This window comes from Schistocerca nitens, chromosome 1, assembly GCF_023898315.1.
Source record: "Schistocerca nitens isolate TAMUIC-IGC-003100 chromosome 1, iqSchNite1.1, whole genome shotgun sequence".
Lineage (NCBI taxonomy): Eukaryota > Metazoa > Arthropoda > Insecta > Orthoptera > Acrididae > Schistocerca > Schistocerca nitens.
Window position 1 is genome coordinate 993,714,612 of NC_064614.1, and position 26,764 is coordinate 993,741,375.

The 26,764-nt window shown below is 40.0% G+C and overlaps 2 protein-coding genes across 4 annotated transcripts in view; one reads left to right on the top strand and one right to left on the bottom strand.

The window, feature by feature from the left end:
• Window positions 1-593: 593 nt before the first annotated feature.
• LOC126217966 (homeobox protein H17-like) lies at window positions 594-7,079 on the top strand. The gene is made up of 4 exons (XM_049942114.1): window positions 594-635; window positions 4,868-5,052; window positions 6,705-6,795; window positions 6,994-7,079. Exons 1-4 carry the CDS (start codon window positions 617-619, stop codon window positions 7,077-7,079), a joined length of 381 nt encoding a protein of 126 aa, XP_049798071.1. The 5' UTR covers window positions 594-616.
• A 2,903-nt stretch (window positions 7,080-9,982) lies between these two features.
• Window positions 9,983-26,764, bottom strand: part of LOC126195277 (DNA helicase MCM8-like) — a 180,482-nt gene continuing 163,700 nt past the window's right edge. For 2 of the 3 annotated variants that reach the window (XM_049933816.1, XM_049933834.1), the window contains 3 exons: window positions 13,367-13,589; window positions 10,404-10,565; window positions 9,983-10,257 (listed from right to left, as the gene is read on the bottom strand). In XM_049933816.1, coding sequence (XP_049789773.1) covers window positions 10,054-10,257; window positions 10,404-10,565; window positions 13,367-13,589 — 589 coding nt within the window. In that variant the 3' untranslated portion in view covers window positions 9,983-10,053. The remainder of the gene's footprint in view (window positions 10,258-10,403; window positions 10,566-13,366; window positions 13,590-26,764) is intronic. The other variant, XM_049933825.1, reaches the window with a different exon arrangement.

Here is a 26,764-nt window from a genome sequence, read left to right on the forward strand (position 1 = left end):
TATACAGATGGCTCTAAGACCAATGACGGTGTCGGGTGTTCTTTTATTGTCGGTGCACACAGTTTCAAACACAGGCTCCATGGCCATTGTTCGGTCTTCACAGCTGAGCTATTTCCCTCTACCAGGCTGTTCTTTACATCTGCCGCCACCGACATTCTGCTTATGTCATCTGCTCTGATTCCCTGAGCGCCATCCAGAGCCTCAGTGATCCGTATCTGGTTCACCCTTTCATGCACCGGATCCAACGCTCTCTTCAGCAGCTGGCGGATGACGGTTCTCTGGTTACCTTTATGTGGGTTCCTGGCCATGTCGGTATCCCTGGGAATGAAGCTGCAGATGCCGCGGCCAAGGCTGTGGTCCTCCAGCCTCGGACAGCTTCTTGTTGTGTCCCTTCATCTGATTGTAGCAGGGTCATTTGTCAGCGCATTTTATCGCTGTGGCATGCCGATTGGGCTACACTTACGGACAACAAGCTTTGGGCCTTGAAACCTCTTCCCACGGCTTCGACGACCTCTTCACGCCCTTCTCGGCGGGAGGAGGTCGTTTTGGCCTGGTTAAGAATGGGACACTGCCGGTTCAGCCATCGCCATCTGCTGACGGCTGCGCCGTTCTGCCCATGTGGGCAATTGCTGACGGTACGCCACATTTTAACGCCCTGTCTGAATTTTAATACACTGCGCGTTGATCTTGGCCTGGCATGTACTCTGAATGCCATTTTAGCGGATGACCCAGGAGCAGCTGCTCGCGTTCTTCGTTTTATCCACTTGACAAACCTCTCTAAGGACATTTTATTGTGCTGTTTTTTAATCCTTTGCCTGTTCATATGTCTTTTATAGTGTTGTCTCTTTTAGTTGCTGTTTTAACCTTGTGCCTCGCAGTGAAAAAAAACATGCTGTCTCCCTCTCATCTCATCCACCACCTAGTGACGGTTTGCCTTCTTTATTTCGTAGTTTGTTGTCCTCGGTGTCGACATACTGCGTTGTGATACTGGCTGAAAAATGGGGTGTGGAAGTACAACACTGTCTACCTTAAATAATGTAGCGGACAGGTGCACAGTTGCATTTCACTGTAGTTTACTTTCACTGTTCACAACCCCCGAATAATACACAGTTATATATGGATGGTGCATTATTGTTTGAACTTTCCATAAGCCTCATTAATAGTTTGCAGGCAAACCTGCACATACTACTACAATAGTTTACTATTGAACATTGATGAGCAGTAAAACCTTAACCAAAAAGTTCACAGTTCTTGAAGAATAGAAAGGTACATATAGAACAGACACAGTCATTGTTTTAACACACGATCTAATTGTGTAACGCTTATTTCACAGTGAAGAAGCATTATTGTTGTTCTAATCAACACAAGTTTCTTGACTGAAACTTGGCCGTGGACCGACTGTTTGGGGACCAAAAATCGGGCCCTTATATATCCTCACAATAATAGGTACTGAAACTACCCATTGTTCAAAGTTTAATTTACAGAAATTACAATTAAAACTTACGTCATTAAATTAACTGAATACATCGAAAAATTGGTTCTTTTTACGTTTCTTCTACTACAAGAGTTAAGCCAAAGTATTTGTTTAAATCATGAAATTAACATATATAGTTAAGCAAACAATATTTTTGACAAAACTGTTAATTACTTTGGAATTAATTAAGGGCTGGCTTTGTTAACTTGTTTTCAAACACAGCCAAATAAATACTTAAAGAATGCTAGTGTATCGTCTTCCAAAGGTTTATAATTATTACAGAATTTAAGTTATGAAACAATTACTGATTTCACCCTATAACAAAAGATACTAACTAGGCACAATCGAAATAAAATATAAAATCAATTACATACATAAAACAAAGCGCAAAATTAGATCTTGTGTTATATTCTTTAAAACCGAGGGCCAACCTTTCTCATTTATGAAAACGCCAATTTTAGACACATTTGTAAATGGTAATTAGTTAGAAATGCAAAAAATGAATTTTGAGGAGGCAGTTGGCAAAACAAGACGGGAAGTAAAAATATTCCAGCTTGCTTTGCCACAACCTTCCTCTCATGTCCCATGGTTCTTACAGCTGCAGTTCGTTTTTGTACAAGTTTCAGATAACTTTTCAATCCCCATTCTTTTAAAATTTCCAAGAGCATCTTCTAGTCAACATTACAAATGATAATTGGCGTGTAGTGATCTAACTGCTTTCAGAAAGAATCAGAGATCCAATCAATGGACTGGACAACATACACTGCTAAAAGCCGAGAAAACAGATTACAACCAGTACTGCAAAATAAATAAATGAATAAATAAATGAAATAAAACAGACACTTCACGTTTTCATGGCAATAAATGCCACTTCTTAGCTTCCACTAACCTTGTCAAGTCTGTCTCTTCCTTCAACCACCACCTCCAGATGACTGATACCTCCAACTATTTTATACGAAACCTCTGGAACGTGCTGTTCCTGGCAAAACTTTCTGTAAAGTTGTTAATGATACTGAGAGAACAGATGAAGTTGATGGACAGTACCTAATGCCGCACTGAGCCTCGTAGGTGCTGACCACAACATTCTGGATGTAATGTGTACTTACATTTTTTGCACATTAGGGGAAATCGACAAATCTGCTCCAGATGTGCAGACAGCACCAAAACACTAGTGCAAGTGGCTTGTGGAAACTACGAAGGACATAGTTCCTGTATTGCTTGCCGCCAGAAACGTTGCACTCTTGGTGCCACCATTCAATGGGACAGAGTCGGAAGAAAATAAAATACCTGCACCCAATTAAAATTTGAATCCGATAGCTGTTTCTTCAAACCCTTGTTGAAACACGCTCGGAAATTGCAACATGCCCCCCATTTTTCCTGACTCAGCTGGTCATTCCTAATAATGATAATGAAAATTTGGTGCCAAAAGTTTTATGTTGAATGCTGGAGCAATTGGTGATTGCAGAAGCCATATGTATCACTCCAAAACTACTGGTTGTAAGGGGATGCTTGACATATATCTCTAAATGACACATAACATAGATTCAAATGCAATGGTCTTATCGATTAAATTATACTAAAAGCAAGGTAAAAAATATATTTCCCAGTAATTCATAAGAAACAATGAGTAAGTGCAAAGTAGGCCACTATTATTTTATTTTATGCTTTACTAATTTTATTTAATCAAAAACCAGTTTTTCATTTAAATGTAACCCTTTTGAAAGAGTAAAAAAGTGGAAGAATTGGACATGAAAACAACAATAAATCTATTCTCAATATTTAATCCAAACCAAAGTTTGCATTCACATTAAGCAAAATGGTTGCTGTGTGATATGTACACTAACTTCATACTGAAGTATGCAGACTGGTGTCATTAAACTACATTAACATTACTGCACGAGTTTAAGGAAGGAAAAATTAAGCACAAGTGTATATTATTGTAGGGCCAAAAGCAATTAAGGAACTAACATGATGTTGCTTTCAAAATCAAACTCAACTTTGAATGAGAAACATACAGAGAAAAACTTTTCTTTCGTCCATGCTTCTAAGATTTCGAGGTGTCGTGAAGTCACACACATGGTCACAGCCAAAGTCACTGCACTCTTGGCAATGTGCTGCTCTGTGTATTTAATTGGAAACATTTATTGCTGGATCCAAAATATTTCTCTGCTCTGCTACACTATCAAATGTTTCAGTATGGATTACCAGCTTCACTTTGACTTCCAAGACATTGTTAAACTTCTCACAATGTCAAATCAATAATCAGGAACCCAATAGCTATGTAAGTTCACCGCTAACATTCCAGTACACTACTTCCAAATGGTTACTAGCAACTTCTGCCAATAAATACAACACCGCAACAGGCATGCTCTTCCAACTCCTTGAGAAAAAGGCACACAAAAACAACACACTCAAATTTCTACAGGAACTAATACAATTTATTCACTCCTACTAAACCTTGCGCAGATTGTCTCATCCACTAAAACACTACGGTCCAGCACTGTTACTCACTTGATACTGGAGCTCTGGTTATTTTTCATATGTTACTGTTCCTTGTAAGACATTCTATTAAAGAAAATATTGTACTACATGAATTTGGGACTGCTTTATCAAATGACAAGGAGCTTAACATGCAACATGGGATGAACAGTACTTGTTTGGGCAGATTCCAGCCACACATATCAGCTAAAACACCAGAGAAATGCCACTGAGTGTTAGTAGACATGTCACACGTCCAGAGAGAGAGAGAGAGAGAGAGAGAGAGAGAGAGAGAGAGAGTCCATTATACATCACTTCCCTAAATACTTCTGTTTCCTTCAGACGGCTCTGAGCACTATGCGACTTAACTTCTGAGGTCATCAGTCGCCTAGAACTTAGAACTAATTAAACCTAACTAAACTAAGGACATCACACACATCCATGCCCGAGGCAGGATTCGAACCTGCGGCCGTAGCGGCGGCTCGGTTCCAGACTGTAGCACCTAGAACCTCACGGCCACTCCGGCCGGCCTTCTCTTTCCTTCCTTCTGTCCCATCTGCTAAATCTTACCCTATGATTTCTAACATTTCCTCTAACCAGTTAATTTCTCCTCCACATTTGATTCCTCCTGCAGTGCTACCGTTCATTTCCATTAGATGTAATTACATTTGTAGCATAGAAATTGCATAACACTGCACTAATACGACTGATATTTCTTAAATTTTATGGATTCATTACTACACCTATTGTTATAGTTGTGATTATCTTTATCATTATGAACAGTTTATGTATTGGGTGTATTATAGTGTTGACTCCTTAAAGATCTCTGGTCTGATGTCAGGGAAGGTCTAAGGCACTAATCTTGCCAGCTGAAATAAATTCATAAATAACTAAACAAATGCCAACTATTTGCAGGTACGCGGCGGAATGCTGAAGATGGGGATCAAATGCAACGACAGAGGCGACTGGGCCGCACACCAAGAGTGCCATTCTACCGCTGGCAGGTGACGTTACTTGAGCAGCAATATCAACGTCACAATTATCTCAGTACCACAGCAATCTCTGAGCTAGCTGCTATGTTACAGCTATCATACAACAGGGTAAGCCACACAATTACTTCACTGACAAGAATATATTAAACATACACTACTGGCCATTAAAATTGCTACAGCACAAATATTACATGCTACAGATGTGAAATTTAACCGACAGTAAGAATAAGCTGTGATAGCCAAATGATTAGCTTTTCAGAGCATTCACACAAGGTTGGCGCCAGTAGCGACACCTACAACGTGCTGACATGAGGAAAGTTTCCAAACCAATTTCTCATACACAAAAAGCAGTTGACAGGCATTGCCTGGTGAAACGTTGTGATGCCTCATGTAAGGAGGAGAAATGCATACCATCACATTTCCGACTTTGATAAAGGTTGGATTGTAGCCTATCGTGATTGCGGTTTATCGTATTGCGACACTGCTGATCGCGTTGGTCAAGATCCAATGACTGTTAGCAGAATATGGAATTGGTGGGTTCCGGTGGGTAATACGGAACGCCGTGCTGGATCCCAATGGCCTCCTATCACTAGCAATCGAGATGACAGGCATCTTATCCGCATGGCTGTAACGGATCGTGCAACCACGTCTCGATCCCTGAGTCAACAGATGGGGACGTTTGCAAGACAACAACCATCTGCACCAACAGTTCGACGACGTTTGCAGCAACATGGAATATCAGCTCAGAGACCATGGTTGAGGTTATCCTTGACGCTGCATCACAGACAGGAGTGCCTGCGATGGTGTACTCAACGACGAACCTGGTTGCACGAATGGCAAAATGTCATTTTTTCAGATGAATCCAGGTTCTGTTTACAGCATCATGGTGGTAGCCTCCATGTTTGGTGACATCGCGGTGAACGCACATTAGAAGCGTGTATTCATCATTGCCATACTGGCATATCACCCGGCGTGATGGTATGGGGTGCCATTGGTTACACGTCTCAGTCACCTCTTGTTCGCATTGACGGCACTTTGAACAGTGGACATTACATTTCAGATGTGTTAAGACCCGTGGATCTACTCTTCATTCGATCCCTGCGAAACCCTACATTTCAGAACGATAATGCACGACCGCATGTTGCAAGTCCTGTACAGGCGTTTCTGGATACAGAAAATGTTCGACTGCTGCCCTGGCCAGCACATTCTCCAGATCTCTCACCAACTGAAAACGTCTGGTCAATGGTGGCCGAGCAACTGGTTCATCACAATACGCCAGTCAGTACTCTTGATGAACTGTGGTATCGTGTTGAAGCTGCATGGGCAGCTGTACCTGTACACGCCATCCAAGCTCTGTTTGACTCAATGCCCGGGCGTATCAGGGCCGTTACTACGGCCAGAGGTGGTTGTTCTGGGTACTGATTTCTCAGGATCCATGCACCCAAATTGGGTGAAAATGTAATCACATGTCAGTTCTAATATAATATATTTCTCCAATGAATACCCGTTTATCATCTGCATTTCTTCTTGGTGTAGCAATTTTAATGGCCAGTAGTGTAAATGGAGAGATGTTGAAGTTCCTTTTGCCAATGTTCCTTAAGCTGCCACTAAATACATAAATGATATATTTTCACAAAAAAACCTCGTATTTTAGTAGCATATAATTTACAATATGTGGTGCATAACCTAATTCTTAAGAGAAATTTCAGTAAATGCAGAATCACAAGCACTTGGTAACAATATTTACATTGATTGTATAGGTCAAAATTTGGTTCCAAAATCGGCGGGCGAAAGAGCGACGTAAAGAAGAGATAAAAAGGATACAGCAAGAAGGAAATGATTATAACAGAAGTGCCAACCTTGAACTGGATTCTACAGCACAATCAGCATCACCATCACCATCACCACCAGCAGTATTACCACCATCACCACAATATAGGTCTTCAGAGATTGCTTCAGTGCTGCCTCCAGCTTCCCATCATGAAAGAACATTGAATTCTGAAGTTTCTGCTTTTTCTAATTATCAGCTGTATCACATTACTGTTGAAGGTATGAGCACAGTACACCATCAACCACCGGTGACTGAACAGTGTCTCACAGATTCTGAATATAAGCATATTGCTAGTGCTGTGTGAATGGCTTTATGTTCTAAAAGAAGTTATTTATTGGAGCAGCAGTCATACTGCATGTCTGATGTTTAGGACATTATATAAAGTATTGTGATTATGCTTTCACACTTGCTTAATGTCAGCTAACTAAAGTTTGGTAACAGAACAATAGTCAAAGACTCTATTTTTATGCAATATATAATGCTGGATGTTTTCAGTAAGATACTTCAGATATAAATGATCATATTGTGAGAAGTGAAGGCTATTAATGTACAATCATTATGAATAAAGGTGATATTCAGCTAAAATTTAAGTGTTGGTGTGTGAAGCTTCTTTCCCAACACTGTTTATTTGTGGTGTTTCTTTCTTGTTTCTGCAAGTTCTACACTGTGCTTTAAGTTTAACAAAAGTGTGAGTGTCTGAAGCTTGAAGTTGAACTGCACCTCTATTTATGACTGTGTCTTATTGCGAGTAAGTACTGAAAGGAATAATATAATTCTGAGAAAGTGGTAATTTACTCCAGTTACTTAATGAGATGAATTTCATATTTTAACCCTTTTGTGGGTATATTTTTTGTAGCAAACTCAGCACAGATTTTTTTTGCTACCCTATTAGAATTGTTGTCAACTGACTATATTTATTCCTATATTTATTTCTTGATAATTTTATTTTTGTCATTTAGAACCAAAAAATATGGTGGTACATATATCACCATGGCACCTTTGTCAGGCATTAAAACTATGATGGTAAATGGATTTCCCACTCGCCTTTTGTGAGCCGTTATGTGTTGCCATTATAAACAGAAACTGATTGTTGTAGCAGTTTTTATACGCCTGGCGCAGTGTACAACCACAAGATGTCACATAAAGACAGAGGTGATAAGAAGTATTTCCAAAAGCTTTGTGGTTCCCTTAAGCTGGTGGTAAGTATGCTTCCCAAGGACTACAAATAACAGATTAATTTTGTGATAAGTATACTTTCCATGCCCCTTCCAGAAACTACTTTTGTGGTAACCATACTTCCCAATAACCATTAAACCACCATTGTTTGGTGGGATATATACTTTCCACAGTCCTGAAGGCCATATTTCACAACAACAGCAGCTGCCACCTGATGCCAGGCATGTACAGAAGTGGTAACACATATTCCCTTAAATTCTGTAAAGAAATATATTTTGTGAGAAGCATATCCCACGGTTAACGTAAGCTAAATTCACAGTCCTGTAACAAAGCAGCCACATACTGTAATGGCTAAAAATACTGATTAATCTTTGTATTTTGTTGTCAACATCAATAAAAAATCAAATTGAATATCACACCAGATTAACTTGAGGTCACCCCACTAATTGTCCACATAAAATACAATTTTGACCATTTCATTCCTAATGAGGAGCAAAGTGATGGTCTTTGCTCACATTGGGTGCTATGATAAGCACTTCACAACCAGGCTGTGTTTGTAAATACCTGGAGACAAACTGTGTGTCAGACGAGGATTCTAATCTAGGACTTCAGCCTTTGGGAAGCAAGGGCTCTACCATCTGGGCTATCTAGGCATGACAGGCTGCCTCAACAGTTTTGCTTTCCCAGTATCAGTAAAGCTGTGACGATTGGCTGAGAGCCATGTCTGGATAGCGCAGTTGGTATGCATTTCTTGGAAAAACGCAAAGATTCCAGCATATAGTTTTAATCTCCTAGGAATTTTTCAATCATTGTGCACTCTGCTGCAGAGTAAAAACTCAGTCTGGCTTTCTGGTTGGGCTTACTTCACCTATATACCACAAAGGTAACATTGAGTACTAACTGAAGCCAGTCTAGTTGTTAGGAGATGAATTGGAACGACTCTAAAGATAAACAAAAAGTAGCAATAGTTCAGTTCATTAGGAAGACATTTTTTTAAATGCAGTATTTTGCATGGAGGCTTTACTGGTCTAGCCTGGTCATAACAAAATTTCAAATGTTGGAAAACATCTGCTTTCTCCCTCTAGCTTTCAATATCAACATCTTCAGTTAACTGATAAGTGGGGGAAGAGGGTGGGGGACAGTAAAGAGCACACTTACCTGTCCCCTAACAATGTACCCAAGCACACAAGGGGTGTGGGAGGATGTCTCTCAGTTTACGAACAGGAGGTTATACACACTGTTTCGACATTTTGCCAGATGATGACGACTGTTTACTCATTGAAAAATTTCTATCTGTATGAACTTTGGTCAAAAGGAAATACCAATGATATAGAAAGACAGAAAACACTGTCAGATACCATTCTGGATAAAGGAGGCTTTTGTCAGATAACTGTCAAGAAAAAATTGAGATGGCACATGTGCAGTGAAATATGTCATAAATTACAGCACCTTTCCAGCAAGCACTCCAATAAGTCTCCTCAGTATAGCAGTTGCAAAATTAAATTATTCATATCTGACATAGGCATATTATCAATTTAATTTTTCTGTGAACTCTGCGAAAACTGAATGATAAGCAACCTTAATTTATGACAAAATGGAAAGTACAATTACAATGATTTGCAGAGTATTTATTTAATGGTAGTTATCAAAATGTCTCTAACTTCCTTGCCTCCAACATTTTTATTAGGACCCTGTGTCTCTTTACATTATTCTGCGCCCAACAATCAGTCTTCAGTCACATAAAAACATTTGAATTCGATCTTTTAGCACCTGCCTCTCCCGCCCTCAAGATCCTCTACCTATACTCTTAAAACAAGTTATTTAACTTAGAATTCAGTTGCTTTGCTTTATACCAGTTGAATGACTGGAAGCTTAAATATCACTAACACAAGAATATAAAATATTCATGATTAATTCTCACCTATTTCAGTCACAATCCTAGAGTTTCACTGCACTGTGTGAACTGGCCCAGAGAGAAAACATGGTATCAATATTTTTATATATGTTTATTATAAATCAATTTTTGGACATACAAAATTAATGTTTAAATAAACATTTAGAGTGTCTAACAATAATTACACAAAACATGAAGTACAAAAACATTAATAATCAACAGTGAGAAGTTGATATAACTGGGGTCCTTTCTTCAATAGAAAACCTTGAACATTTAATGAAGACAGGAAACCAGTAAAATCTGAGACATCAGCAACACACAGTTTTGCAATTTCTTTTAGTTCTTGAACTGAAAACACCGATCGACTTTGCACTTCTGCCTGCCTCTGAAGTGCCATTATGAACTTCTTTGCCTGTAATATTAATTGTTTGTTGAAAACAACAAATGACACTCAAACTTAAACTGCTGCAGTTAACAATCTTGAGAAATACATGATGAACATACCTTACTGTTATTCAATACAGACATATATATGATGAACGTTTGAGCTAAACATACCTTACTCTTACTGCTCATTCCAGATCCATTTTGGGAGCGCTGAAAATGTAAAGTTCCAAAGCTGTCACTCATGGTATCAACCAGACTGTACCTCATGATTTCAACAACTTCCAAGGCATCTATTTCAGATACCTCACTACGAAGCTCTAGCTTTGCTCTCGCCTGGGATGATGATAAAATAATAATAATAATAATAATAATAATAATAATAATAAACATCAGTTGCTATATTTTACAAACTATTTTTTTTCTTTGGCCATTTTATAAAGTGAACAACTGACTCACAGAGATCCTACAGTCAGCATTACAAAGTATATAAAGTGCAGCATCTTAACATTGTGTCAAATGCCAGTCAGAAATAAAAAAAAAAACTTAACAGTGTCTAATTACAAATAATCTTAACATTGGATTATATAGCATCGATAATTGCACTCAACAGATTCTGAATAAAACATTCCTCAAAATATAGGAAAAGTAAAAATGTTGGAACATCTTTTCATCTAAAAAAATTACAAATTAATTAAACTTCCCGACAGAGTACAGCTGTTTGTCCTGAATCACAAATCGAATGCAGACACTTGTCTTTTGCAGTCAACACACTTACTTAATGAGCAATCCAGACAACTCATAACCTATCTTTACAGTTTCAATTCTGCCAGTAGTCTCTCCTTTTCAGTAATTGTGAGATAAATGTAAATGCACATATATTAAAGTGCATAAAGTAATTACAGAATCTAAAAGATCATTTTTTAAAGAAGAGAATTTACCACGTTCATTTATACCCATCACATTGCTGTTGCATACTTTCCTTACATTCAAGACACGAAGTCACATAATGATTTATTTTGCGGTAACCCCTCAATCAAAGCTTCCAGAGTTCAAAAGTGTGCAAGATGAATTATTTGTAGTATGGAGTCAAAGATGTCCTCCACAAGCACGTTCAAATAATTGGGTATAGTAACTGTGCTTTTCCTTATCTTATTCAGCACTGAAACTGTCATAAATATCTTCCTTTTTCTACAACAGGTTAGTTCACAAAATCAATATTAGGAATAAAACTCCATACAATCAATATTAGGAATAAAACACCATACCTAAATACTCAATGCTGATTACTATGGTCTAAAAGGTGTCCTTTACTCAAGAACACATTTTCAACAATTCATCACCAACTGCATCCCAGCCAGTTCATTATACTCTGACACATGCTATTGTTCAGATGCAAGTATGACAAAATTTGAGACCCCTTCAACTTTTAAATGACGGCAAATTCTTTGATGCTATGGCCTTTACTCTGAAGACTAGTTTGATGCAATTCTCCACACTAATCTATCCTATGCAATCCTCTTCATCTCCACATAATGGCTGCAATCTATATCCACTTGAACCCGCTTACTGTATTTGCGTCTTATTTCTCTATAAAAATAAAAAAATCCCCCCCCCCCCCCCAAGACATGTGCCCACTTCCCTCCACTGTAAAACTGCCTCGGGATGGGTCCTATCAACCAATCCCTACTTCTGGTAATGTTGTGCCACACATTTATTCTCTCTCCATTTCAGTTATCCTATCCACCCATCTAATCTTCAACAGTCTTCTGAAGAATCATATTCCAAAACTATTCTCTTCTTGTCTTAACTATTTAACACACCCACTTCATTTTCATACAAGGCACATTCCAAATACCTCCAAGAAAAGATTTCTTAATGTTTAAATTTATATTTAATGTTAACAAATTTCTGTTTTCCAAAATGATTTTCTTGCTGTTGACAGTCTACATTTTATATTGTACTAACTTTGAGCAACAAGTGCTATTCTGCTCCACAAATAGCTAACTTCAATTACTTTTAGTATCTTTATATCCTAATCTAAATCTTGATGCATTGCTTGATATAATTCCAACTACTTTCTTTAACCATGCTTTACTTTTGTTGACATTCACTTTATAAAGCCTTTTCAAGAGATTTCTGATTCTCCTTCCAGTCCTGTGTAATTTCTTGTAGAAGTTTTTCTTCTTCTTTTTTTCTATTTTGCTCGCTGAAATTCAATTCCCTTTCCAAATTTGCTGCTAAGAATCAGATCTGAATGTGAAGCACTTTCACAGTGAACTGCCATTATTAAATGAAATGTTAGTGATTTTGAACTAGAGCTTCAATCGTAGTCCAATGAGTGGAGGGGTTCAGTTAGTGTTAACACAGTTGAGAAATTTTCTCTCGTACATTGTACAATCCAGATATGAATCATCTAATTGACTTACATTTATAACAACATCCGTATGTGCAGTGCTCTCCTTCTCACCAAGAGCTTTTTGCTGCTGTCGCCTAGGCCATTTAAGAGATGAACAAAGATGGTATCTCGTGAGCAATAACAAAGCAGCCCAGAGGTTGGAATTTTGTCACTTAGTAGCAGGGCAATCATTTTCTCAATCTTTGTGATTTTGAGCTCTCTGAAATCTAGGATCTTGGTTGCCCCTTTTGGACATGCTCATTGCAATGCCATAAGTTTGATGTATCTCGCTTATCCAGGCAGTCTGTTGTTACATATTACCCCACATTACTGCTGTCACAAGTATGTTTACTGCAGTGTTCCTTTCGTCTCTAATTTTACATTACAATTCTAAAGTATATCCAATTGAGATTGTCATCAAAGCTGTATGATACAGTTGTTTGTAACAAGAGCCCTTCCTTGGTCTCAGTCTGATTCATCATTAACTTTCAGTTGATAAAAAGTGAAATAAACTGGAAATTACATTACCACAGTGTTATGAGATCCCTACTCAATTTCCTGGAAAATTATTGGTGAATGGTATATACAATGCCTGGAAAGATTTTTGGTTTTCATACAGTAATAGTTAGAAAATACAATAAACAAGAGCTCTTTTAAAGGAAAGTGGAAGAATAAAATCATTTACATACAAATGTATGTTGTGGTACACTTAAGAACAAATATGCATTCTTATGCTTACCTCACACAAGCGTATCATAGACTCCAGCTGCCTAGTGGTTATTGGCGTACAATCCATTGCCTGATACTGACGACGAAGTTCTAGGTAAAATTTCTGTATAATGTCAGCTGCTTCTGGAGTTAATCGAGGATTTGTATATTTTCGAGCATATGCAATATATTTTCTCAACAGTGGCTGTGGAATTGGATCAAATTCTTCTCCTGGTGAATATTTCAGCCTTTCACTACAAAAATAAATTACTGAGTTTAGAGGCTTATCATATTTTATGTAAATTACTTTTATATCTATCCTTGTATTATTGTTTATCTTGTGATAGCTTTATATTTTCAGTTCTCATTATAAATATACGAACAAAATTTAAATGGTCAGAATCTAATGCTAATGATGTCTGCAAGCACAAATTTTGTAGTTCTGTGACAAATACACAGGTTTGGTCTTCTGCCTCTGCTTTATCCTATGATTTTTTTTCCTGTCACTTAACATTATTTCCACTTCTGAGAATGTGAAGTATGCCAAGCCTCACCACAGTTCACATTACATGTTAAACTGAATTTCCCCTACAAATGGCTGGATAATGCAGTTCGCAGACTGAGAAAGGTAGATGGTGTATCACTTAGAATGATACCATGCCCTACAAACTGAAGGAATGATTTAAAGGTTCCCTTCTACACTTCTAAGGGCAAACATTTTATAGAGGCATGCTAATTAGTAAGAACAAACAATAAACAACAAGGTGTACTGAAAGAGGTACATGAACTGGTTTACGAGATATTTATTCCCAAAAGCTAGTTACTACAACAAAATTTAATGGGTTACAATCTCTTAATAACGGGGAAGGGGGGGGGGGGGATCCTCTTTCATGACAGAGTCTTTTAACAGGGTAACTATTATACAGTTATGTAATTTGTTCAAAGTCATCTGGTGGTACAAGAAGACAAGTGCCTAGAAGGGGACCTATACACTGGGTTTCACTGGAGCGACATCCTTACTCAAGTCTTATGTATCCACGGGAGAAAAGGGGGGGGGGGGGAGTTCGAGAGTGAGATGGACTCACCTGGCCCATCAAGGGAGCCAGCAACGTTAGAGAGAAAACTCGTTTCCGTGGCACGCTTGGCAGTAAAGGCATGCCAAAATGGCCTGGGGTTAAATGGTAATAAACCCTCCTTGTACTTCTGGCACTCACTGAACTTTACTGCACTACAGTACACTACACTGCACACAGTAATCCAGTTGCTGATACCAGTCGGATGACCTGGGCATCCAGTCTCAGACTCTGTATAGCCGCAGTCAAGGCAACTGCCTCAAGGATACACAGCTGGGGAAGGTGGCGTGGAAGACGTCGTAGCACTTCTCACGTTAATGGGACTGTGGAAAAATGCAAAAACTGGCTGCAGGTGCAAAATCCTGATGTTAGCACGAATCTGGTGAGCTGTGTGATGCTGCACTGGATGAGCTGCCGGAAGCACACTCACGAGATATTATCTCATCAAAGTAAGAACAGAGACTGGTTGAGTGACGAATCGGCATGGGTGGCCTCTGGAAAGCACAGCAGTCTAAGGTCTACCTGCAGTGGAAGTGACCAGCAGGGGTGTGGGGGAGATGTGGTGATAGCTTGGTTGGCAGGAGCAACGCTGAACGCTGATTGCTGGTTTTCAGTCATGGCAGCATGTCGTCTGCTACTACAAGTGGAGGCAAACAGAAAGAGTCATCACAAAACCACTGAGAAGAGCATACTAGATTTTGGGGTGATGACTACTTCAATGTCAGTGATGACAACATTTATTGCCAACAGATGTGACAAATGACAATATTTTTGGTGTAGAAGTGAAGTGGAGCATCATCATTATCATTATCATCATCATCATCATCATCATCATCATCATCAATCATCAGCCTCAATCATCAGCCTTTAACAGCAAACATTGCTTCAATATGATACTACCATCTCTGTCAATTAAAAAACTCTATTTCCTACTCCCCTGAACAGTCGCATCAAACAAATGTATTCTTGATTTGTCAAGCGGACACCCATTTTTACAGTAGGAATGAAGGCATTAGTGATCAATATGTATCTGAAGGTGGATGTCAAGAAAAACTTTTCCAGCTCTAATTTCTCGTTGCTACAGAAAAAATATTCAGTGACTCCAACAAAGCAAAAGTGGTCTACTCAAAAGCTTCACATTCATGCTGACATCGATTTCGTGCGCACACACCAAGGGGATCAGAACACTTGCAACTTAAAAAGCTCCTTGTTCACATGTGCTGAAGAGTTAGTGACATGCTGATAATACATCCTTCATTACCTGGATCAATATTGGACAGTTAGCAATGATAAGCAATAAAGAAAATTTTGGTGTGATCATGAAATATTATCAGACTAACTCGCTCTGAATGAAGTTTTTGCTAAATTATAATTGGCTTCAAGTGGGCATAAATGCCAAATTATTGAATGTAATTGAAAACTGTATAAAAAGGAAAATTCTCTAGAGAAAAAGAAAGTTATGAGACAGGTGGGGTCCCTCTAATCTTTGGGCCCGAGTGACCTGGTCGTCTTCTTTAGTCTTCTCCAAGCTAAAAGCTAGGATAGTTTCTTGTACTCTTATCTGTGTCTGTCAGTAGTATTACATATTTCATATCCTTAAGGTAAGTACTTGCCAGCATTTATGTACCACGACTTTAAGGTCTTTTTAGTTTAAGAATCTGATAAACATTTTACCTGATGAGTCTGATAAATTTCTAGGAGTTGTGATGAATGAATATCTTAAATGGAAATAGTATGTGAGCTACATCTGTAAAAAGATAAGCTGCATCATTTATTATATACAATGCTTCACAATAGTTCTTGCCTTATCTACTGAAAAGAACTCCAACACACTTTTAACATTAAAGAAGCTATTTTTAATTCTGCAATTGCTCAGATCTCTGTAGAAAACACAACATTGCAAAGGGTCTGGAGAAAACCATAAAATAAATTGTGTGAAGAAGCCGAGATGGAAAGCGATATAAATGACGATAAGTCAACAACTGATTGCTCCGAAATAGTTAGAGTGATAAATTCTGCATCTGCTAATGAACTGAATGTGTTTCCAGCAGAAGAAGTTGACGAGTAGTTCGACAGAGACAAAAACTTAGTTATCAAAGAAGAACTGACTGACGATGTGATATTACAAATTTTTCAAGCCACTGGAGACACCAGAAACAGAGTGACGAAGAAGAAACCCCGCAACTCATCTTTGGGGCCGAGGCTTCAGAAGCATTAAACAGTTTTGTGAAATCTGCCGAGAGCAGCCAATAAAACAACGCTTATGATGTTATGAAACTGTACATCACACAAAATAATGTGTCATTGAAGAGTTCAGTCCAAGAAACCAGTTAGCATTTCTACAATGTTCCACAGAACTCTGAAGAAAATTGCAGCTAAGTTGTTAGTGGTAGTTACCAGTACGACATATTCCATACCCTCCACAATGTCAGATATCTGTCCTATTCCTACAGACAGTAATTTCAATTAAACTGCACCACATTCTTTGTAACAGTTTTTATTATGATGCTTGCTTTATTTTGTAATTGGAGTATAAAAAATTATTTGTGTGTACTGAACTTATCTCAAACTTCGAGCCTTAAACTGATTTTAATAGTGCAGTACAGCATTCAACTTTTAATTCAATTTTGTTTTTACAGAGAAGTAATACATACTTTTATTTTTTTTAATACTGTAATCTCTCCTGTTTTATTTAATAAATAACAGTTACTTGTTTTTGACAATATAATGTAACTGGATAGATAAGAAATCTACTCTCCAAGTGGCAGCAGGAGAACGCATATATAAAAGCAGTTTTATTTATGCAAGCTTTCGGAGCAAATGGCACCTCCTTCCACCAGGAACATTAAAGGGGAAGAAAGAGGGACAAAGGGAAAGGAACTGAAGAGACTAGGACAAGGTGTAGAGTATAACATGAAAGTAGGTACAAAAACATTTGATACATTGTAATATTTACATAATGTACATAAGCTGCTCAAAAATACATCTCTGCCAAATACAGCAACATCAAATGTGACTAATTATCACGATAACTATTTCAGTTAATTTTCACTATAGCATCTTTACACAACAGAAGTGCAGCAACATGCATACACTTAATCTTAACTTTAAATAACTAATACAGTCTCAGTCTGGATAAGATCTATAAAAGAAAACCCTACTCCACTGACATACAGTACACAGGTCGATGATAAAACTACATCGTGGGAATTGAAGATAGTGAGCCAACTGAAAAATTTAGTCAGTATACAAATGATGTTTTTGATGCTCTGAATTCAAAAACCCCAACATGTGTTACGAGAAAAGATACAGATCACCATAAAATTCTGCAGCATATTTCTCATACTCCAACCACTCAAGTCAGTACTTTTGCTTTAGCCAGAACATTGGATTCGCTCAGAGTAACAGTACAGAGCAGATTAGTAATAGCTGAATACTTGTGGAATAAAGGGTTCAAACATGTATTGACTGCCAAGTTCAATCAGTATCCACTAGAGCAACATTTTGGTATTATTGGATCATTGAGTTGTGATGATCACCCTTCATCAGTGGACTTTCTACATTTACATATGTTCCAGTTAATATATGTGCCTGTCAAGAATGTTTTATCAAAGAGAGGGGATTGTGAATTAGGGGCAGAACCCACTCTCATATCCTATGTCAATCAGATAAGAATCTTGGCAAACAAGACTAAGAAGAGATACACAGACATCAAAAAACCTGTTCTAGGGAGTACAGAAGAAAAACTGATTGCCATAAATGCCAATGAAAATCATTCTGAGCAGAAAGCCAATAAGCCCTACAATAGTGTTCTTGGTAACGCAAAAAAAAAAAAAAAAAAAAAATGTATTGTACACAACATAGCAAGTTACGAGGGCGGTTCAGAAAGTAACCTCCGATTGGTCACAGTGCGGGTTGTGGGGGGAGTAGCGACGCCATCTGTGCGTTCACGCACTCAACAGGTCAGTCGGCATCAAGCCGTGGTCGAGTGAACGTCGTACCTGCGCTAGTTTAGTTTTTGTGGCAGTTTGAAATGTGTGCTGCAATAGAAAACCCCACCAAATGTGAAGTGCGTGCTGTCATAAGGTTTTTTACAGCCAAAGGATATTCTGCAGCAGCTATTCATCGTGAGCTTTGTGCCGTGTACGGACCAAGAGTTATGAGTGAAGGAGTTGTCCGTGAATGGGTACGTTTATTTAAAAGTGGACGAGAAAACGTTCATTATGAAGAGAGGAGTGGTAGACCATCATTGGTGACTGACGAACTCGTTCAGACAGTTGATGCAAAAGTTCGTGAAAATCGACGTTTCTCAATGTCGGAGTTGTCTACTGGTTTTCCACAGATTTCTAAGACTCTCTTGTACGGTTTGATGACGACGAAGAGCTCAAAGATGCGGTCACAGGCTGGCTCCAGGCACAAGCGGGTGATTTTTATGCAGAAGGAATTTCAAAGCTTGTGAAGAGATACGATAAGTGCCTCAATCACTATGGAGACTATGTAGAAAAATAGTGCAAAGATGTAGTTGTAAGATGTATATATTAAAATATTTTTATTTAACTTGGTGTATTTTTTTAAATCAACCAGAGGTTACTTTCTGAACGGCCCTCGTATATCTTACATCAAGCCTCAAAAATCACTAAATGTTGGGCATGCTTAGATTCACTAAAGATTTCATCACTACAAAATCATCATTTTTCACTAGCTTGAAGGACTATGGCTATCATCATTTATGTTACCCTTCAGAAGCACTGTTAAATTTCTTTCTATGGCAGAAGAAACTTTAAGTACTAATCTTTCTTCTCCATCTGCTTTCTGTGATGACTTGTTCTATGACTGTTTGGAAAGCATTAAAAAAATAAAATCAAGACTTCAGGTTTGGCTTGTAGTGCAGAACATGCCATGAGGACTACCCAGAATAATTTTTTACTAAATGAACTGTCAATCTTTTTCAAAACGAAGGAATTCAGGAAGGGACTTAAGTCAGCAATAGTGAGTAAATCAATTAAGAAACTTTCCTGTAGGTCCAGCAGTTATAAGGAGAGAAAATACTTAGAAAATGTTTTATTTTAGTCTTTAGCAATTTTTATTGAAGCCCTAATTTTGCTCAAATAACTGGTAGAACTATGAGAGTTTTCTACTTTTCAGCTGTAGACACATTCCATTACACTCACTTTTGGGAAAGCAGTGTTTATTTTAAGACTACTGTTGTCGTACTTTGTGAGATATAGGTGCTGATGCATTCTTTGGTTGACTAATGGCCAAGAAAATCTAAATTAGTCAGTGAAAGGATGGAAAGTAATAGATGAAAACACAACATTAGGAGAAGATTAAAAACTGATAATGTTCTGCAAACGTTTTACAGAACTGAAAACTCTTCACAGCAAATGATTTATATTATTATAGCTCTAGTTTATTCAAGGCATTACTAAAAGTGTGTGATTAAGTTGTTATATTTTGTAGTAGATTTGACGATTGTCATCTAATTGGTTAGCTGTAAAAATACAAAATGACATGGTAAGAATAAATATTAGTGTTACCACAAAACATTCAATGATTCCTTTTTTTCCCTTTTCTTGCTACTTTAATACACTGGCAATCCAAAAACTAATTACTGTATGCGAATTCTTACAGTTTATGGTATGCCATGTTCTCCTCTTTCCAAGCCTGAACAATTTTAAAAAAGTCATCAGTATTGAGTCTGGACATCAATAGTCTGGTTTAAGTACGTTGCCACAGCACACATGAGTATCTTGACTTTATAATATGCACTATAGGGATATGAATGCAAAACTGCAATTCGAATGTGTGGGAGACAAGCACTTCAATCGGAGCTATTGCCAAGCGGCAAAATGGGTGTACTCTACTAGTTTCACACTTTCTATCTTCTATACACTTGCATGGACATTAAATAAGTATGAAGTTATCTGAATATTTCCTACAGTTTCTAATTCATAAATACACTGAAGCACCACAGAAACTGGTATAGGCATGCATATTCAAATACAGATATGTAAGCAGGCAGAACATGGCGCTACAGTCGGCAATGCCTATATAAGACAATAAGTGTCTCGCACAGTTGTTAGATGAGTTACTCCTGCTACAATGGCAGGTTATCAAGATTTAAGTTAGTTTGAATGTGGTGTTATAGTGAGCGCACGAGCAATGGGACACAGTATCTCCGAGTTAGCAATGAAGTGGGGATTTTCTCGTGCGCCCATTTCATGACTGAACCGTGAATATCAGGAACCCAGTAAAACAACAGATCTCCAACATCAGTGTGGCAGGAAAAAGATCCTGCAAGAATGGAACCAACGGCGACTGAAGAGAATAATCCGACCTGACAGAAGTACAATCCTTCCGCAAATTGCTGCAGATTTCATTGCTGAACCATCATCAAGTGTCAGTGTGTAAACCATTCAACAAAACATCATTGATATGAGCTTTCGGAGCTGAAGGCCCACTTGTCTACCTTTGATGACTGCATGACACAAAGCTTTACACCTCACCTGGGCCTGTCAACACTGACATTGGACTGTTGATGACTGGAAACATGTTGCCTGGTCGGACAAGTCTCGTTTCAAATTGTATCAAGCAGATGGACGCGTATGGGTATGGTGACAACCTCATGAATCTGTAGACCCTGTATGTCAGCAGGTGACTGTTCAAGCTAGTGGAGTCTCTGTAATGGCATGGGGCGTGTGTAGTTGGAGTTATACGGGACCCATGATATGTCTAGATACGACTCTTGACAAGTGACACATAAGTCAGCACTCTGTCTGATGACCTGCATCCATTCATGTCAATTGTGAATTCCGAAGGACTTGGGCAGTTCCAACATCCCACACGTCCGTTAATTGCTACAGAGTGGCACCAGGAACATTCTTCTGAGTTTAAACACTTCTGCTGGCCACCAAACTCCCCAGACATGAACATTAATGAGCGTATCTGCCATGCCTTGCAATGTGCTGTTCAGAAGAGATCTCCACCCCTTCATATTCTTACAGATTTATGAACAGCCCTACAGGATTTGTGGTGTTAATTCCCTCTAGCACTACTTCAGACATTAGTCGAGTCCATGCCATGTTGTGTTGAGGTACTTCTGCGAACTCACGGAGGCCTTACATGATATTAGGTATTTGTACCAGTTTCTTTGGAGCTTCAGTGTAATGTACTAATGAATAATTATAATAATGGAAATTCCATTTAGGAATATCAACAATGCAGGAAAAGACAGATTGCTACTTATCGTGAAGAATACACATCAAATTGCAGACAGCCACAATTAAAAGACACGTACATAAAGCTTTCGGCCACAGCCTTCTTCAGTAAGAGAGAGAGAGAGAGAGAGAGAGAGAGAGACCATTCACACACACACACACACACACACACACACACACACACACACACACACACACACACACACACGACTCCAGCATCTCGGGGCGCAATGCAACTATCATGTGGGATGCAAGCAGCAATTTCAACAGGGCAGGGAAGGGGAAGGAATAGAGAGACAAATACTGTCTGCTGTAGTGTGCAGGGACTAGTCTGTCAACAGGCACTGCATCTGGAGGTTGTGGGGCAGGGAGGTGAGAACAAAAGGATCAAATAAGGGAGAAGTGGGGAAGATGGGCAGATGTGTTGGCAGAGGACTGCAAATAAAAAGGAGATGAGGAGATGACAAGACACAGGAGGTGGAAATGTTGGGTGGAGGGTGTGGGGATAGTATGTTGCTGTAGGTTGAGGCCAGGATAATTACGGTAGCGGAGAATGTGTTGCAAGGATAACTCCCAGTTGCACAGTTCAGAAAAGCTAGTGGCGGAGGGAAGGATTTAGATGACTTGGGCACTGAAGCTGCCATTGAAATCAAGTGTGTTATGTTCAGCTGCATGTTGTGCCATAGAGTGGTTGACTGTGCTCTTGGCCACAATTTGGCACTGGCCATTAGTAATGCCAAAATCAAAAAAATTTGCAGTGATTGCAGAAAAGCTGATAAATAGCATGGCTGCTTTCACAGGTGGCCTGGCCCCTGATAGGGTGCCTGTCTGTGAAGGCCTTGGTGAGACCCTCAGCATACTGAGCAAGATAGTTTTGTCACTGCAGATATGCTGTCCCTGGGTGGCCAGGCTATACGGGTGGGACTTTTTGGTGTGAAAGGTAGGACAGCTGCCAAAATGGAGGTACTTTTGGTGGTTGGTGGGTTTAATGTGACAGAGGTGTGGATGGAGCCATCAGAGAGGAGGAGGTCAACATCTAGGAAGGGAGCACACTGGGTTCAGGAGGACCATGTGAAGCAGATGGGAGAGAACTGAGTTTCTCCTGGCGTATACAACTTTCAAATAACTTCCGGGAATTCAGCCAGGTAACACTTTCAGCACTTTCGCTGAAAGTGTTACCTGGCTGAATTCCCGGAAGTTATTTGAAAGATGGGAGAGAAGGTGTTGAGGCTGTGAGAGAACAAAGATAAGTGTCTTGGCCTTGAGTCCAGATCATGAAGATATCATCAATGAACCTGAACCAGTCTACAGGTTTGGCATTTTGGGAGGCTAGGAAGGTCTCCTCTAGATGGCCCATAAAAAGGCTGGCACAGGAGGGCGCCATGGGGGTGCCCATAGCTGTGCCCCAGATTTGTTTATACACCTCTACTTCAAATGCGAAGTAGTTGTGGTTCAGGATCAAGTTAGTATGATGTATGAGAAATGAGGTAGTGGGTTTGGAGTCTGATGGACGTTGGGGGGAAAGATAGTGTTCAGTAACTGTAGACCATGGGCATGTGGGATGTTGGTGTATAGGGAGGTGGCATCAACAGTGACAAGTAGCAATCCAAGAGGTGAATGGGTGGGGATGGTGGAAAGTTAGTGAAGGAAGTGGTTGGTGTGTTTGACATAGGAGTATAGATTACGGGCAACTGGTTGGATGTGTTGGTCAATGAGGACTGAAATTCTTCCAGTGGGGACACAATAATCAGCCACAATGGGGTCTCCAGGATAGTTGGCAGTGTCGTCCCAGCACACCCCACCAGACAGCATATGCCTATCTCCCCACCTGTACACTACTACACCTTCCCCTTCCCCACCCCACCAGATTGCTGGTTGCAACCCATGTGATTGCTGCATTCCGGCCAAAGCTCCTGGGGCCACGTGTGTGAGGTGTGCTTAGGCGCGCGCGCGTGTGTGTGTGTGTGTGTGTGTGTGTGTGTGTGTGTGTGTGTCTTTGTCTTTTACTGACAAAGGATATGGCTGAAAGCTTTAGGTGAGTATTTTATAATTGTGCTTTTCTGCAACTTGACATGCCTTCTTTATGCTAAGTAGCAATCTGTCTTTCCATACATTGTTGATATTCCTACCTAAAGTTTCCACCATTTCATTTTTGCTGAAGGGCTTTCTTGCATCCTGCAATGTTTTCCTTTATTACCCTTCTCTATAGCATTATTCTTTTCAATGTCTGATCTTTCTCTTCTTTCCTGTGTTTATTCACCACCTTTAAAATTGCGTCTACTTCCGAGTCACACTGTATCAATGATCGTTTGCACACAACACAGTCTTCATGACTGCATGGATTGCTGATGCAGCGTCTAATGCACCAGATTCTTTTCTTCAACAGTTATAATTATATTCTTCCCTACTGATCTCAGTTCATCCCTCATCTTGATGTACTGCCCGTGCCACATGAAATTTCGATCCTCTACCTAACCTAGCCCCCTTCCCTCTCTCTCTGCATCTTGCAACACACACACACACACACACACGCGCGCACACACACACACACACACACACACACACACACACACACACACACACACACACACACACACACACACACACACACACACCTACCTCTTCTTTCCTTTCCACCCACATTTCTGTACGTTTTCAATGTATTTGTGCGTATTTCTACATTGTTTCACACAGTTTCATGTATTTTTGTTTATTTTTTTGTATCTTTGGGTATTTTTGCTTATCTGTGCATGTTTCTGCATGCCTCTGTGTATTTTTTACACATCTTTATGGGTCTTTTTGGTTATCCAGTTCCTCTCACAACCACCAACACCTATTTTTCCCATTTCAGCGTCATTCCTGTTTCCTTTACACCATTCCAGTTCCAAAAACAATCCTTTTTCCCTGGCTAAAACAGAGTCCCAAATCTTGTTTCTCAAGAGCTGCCTGAACCATGGAATCCCCTAAATGGCCTAACTGTAAAAATTCCTTTCTCTGGGGCCCACCCCTCTTTTCACGGTGACCTGCACCGTTTCAGACTCCACCAACCCCTGGCTGTCACAAACCTAGTACTGTAGAAACACATCTCCATGGCTCAGGCAGTCTTCTCCCTCCCTCCAAGATACTACTACTCTACAATCCCTACACTGTACATCACATCTCTGAAATTGAAGCCCTTGCTCTCCAGCACCTGGAGCAGCATTCCAGACTCACCTCTGTAAGTTATCCAACCTGCTGACATACTACTGCTGCCTTGGGGCACCACTAGCTAACCCCTATCATGCCCACTGTGTTCCTCCTTGTCCACCCCTCACAGTAGCTAAACCCTGCCTAGCCGACCTTTTCAACTTGCCACATTCCCTAAAACTCTCTACCAACTCTCCACCATATCCAGAGCCAAAACATTTCTGTAAAACTGTTGTTAAGCTTTCCACCAAAACCCTCAGCTCCACAGAAGTTTCAGTCCTATCCAAAGGCCTCACCTTTAGCCCTACACCCAAATTTGACCATGCTGGACTTGTCAAAGACCTCCTCTCCTCCTCTGGATCCCTGCAATGCAAGCATTTCTTTGCTGCCCGAACCATGATCATTCCCTCCTCCCTACTAACCACCTACTGGTCAGTTTCCAGGAATTCCTTACCTCCAACTTAGCCCCAACATTCTTCCCCAGGTCCCTTCTGCAGAACACCAAACTTTCAGTTGAAGAAAGAATAGCCATACATAACGTCAAAACAAACCCTGACCTAATACTCCTACCTGCAAACAAAGGTTCCACCACTGTGGTTATCAATCAGAGTCACTAACTGGCACAAGACCTCTGCCAATTATCTGACTCCTCCACCTGTAAACTCTGCTAGAGTGATCCCATCCCAGAAGTCCAAAACACACACACACGCACACACGCGCACGCATGCCCACCCACCCACCCACCCACCCACCCACCCACCCACCCACACACACACACACACACACACACACACACACACACACACACACAAGCCTTAGGCCCTTCCCAGAACATCACTACTGAATCCATTCCCTCCTCAGCCCTATGACACCCTGCACACTCACCTTCTACATGCTTCGCAAAATCCACAAACCCAACAATCCTGGACGCCCATTGTGGCTGGTTATTGTGCCCCCACTGAAAGAATTTCGGCACTCATTGACAAACACCTTCAACCTATTTCCAATAATCTAGATTCCCACATCAAAGACATCAACCACTTCCTTCACTGACCCTCCATCATGCCCACCCCTTCACCTCCTGGATCCCTACTTGTCACTGTTGACGCCACCTACCTGTACACCAACATCCCTCATGCCCATGGTCTTACTGCTACTGAACATTACTTTTCCTCCCAACATCCTTCAGACTCCAAACCCATGACCTCATTCCTCATACACCTTACTAACTTTATCCTAACCCACGACTACTACTCATTTGAAGGGGAGATACATACACAAATCCACAAGAAAGCCATGGGCACCTGCATGGTACCCTACTATGTCAACATTTTTGTGGGCCATCTATGGGAGACCCTTGTAGCCTCCAAAAACACCAAACACGTGGTCTGGTTTAGATTCAATTGATGGTATCTTCATGATCTGAACTCAGGGCCAAGAAACCCTATCTTCATTCCTTCACAACCTTAACACCTTTTTCCCATCAGCTTCATATGCTTCTCTACCCAGCATGCCACCTTCCTTGATGTTGACCTCCTCCTCTCTGAAGGTTCTGTCTGCATCTCTGTCTACATTAAACCTGCCAACCACCAACAATACCTGCTTTCTGACAGTTGTCATCCTTTCACACCATCCCTCCCATATAGCCTGGTCATCCAGGGATGGCATATCTGCTGTGACAAAACTCCTTTGCTCAGTATGCTGAGGGGTCTCATTAAGGCCTTCACAGACAGGCACTAATCCCCAGACCTAGTCCATAAACAGATTTCCTGTGCCCTTTCCCTCACACCCACAATCCTCCCACCACCCCCAAGCACCAAGGAGTGTCCCCTTCATCACCCAGTACCATCCCAGAGTGGAACAACTGAACCACATCCTTCGCCAAGGCTTTGATTAAGTATCATCGTGCCCTGAAATGAGGGACATCCTACCCGAGATATTTCCTACCCCACC

What these genes read in the sequence shown, in the direction of transcription:
- LOC126217966 (XM_049942114.1), top strand. An exon ending in TACAGCTATCATACAACAGG is followed by an intron (nt 5,053 to 6,704) that starts GTAAGCCACACA and finishes TTGATTGTATAG; the next exon opens with GTCAAAATTTGGTTCCAAAA. An exon ending in AGGAAATGATTATAACAGAA is followed by an intron (nt 6,796 to 6,993) that starts GTGCCAACCTTG and finishes TTACTGTTGAAG; the next exon opens with GTATGAGCACAGTACACCAT.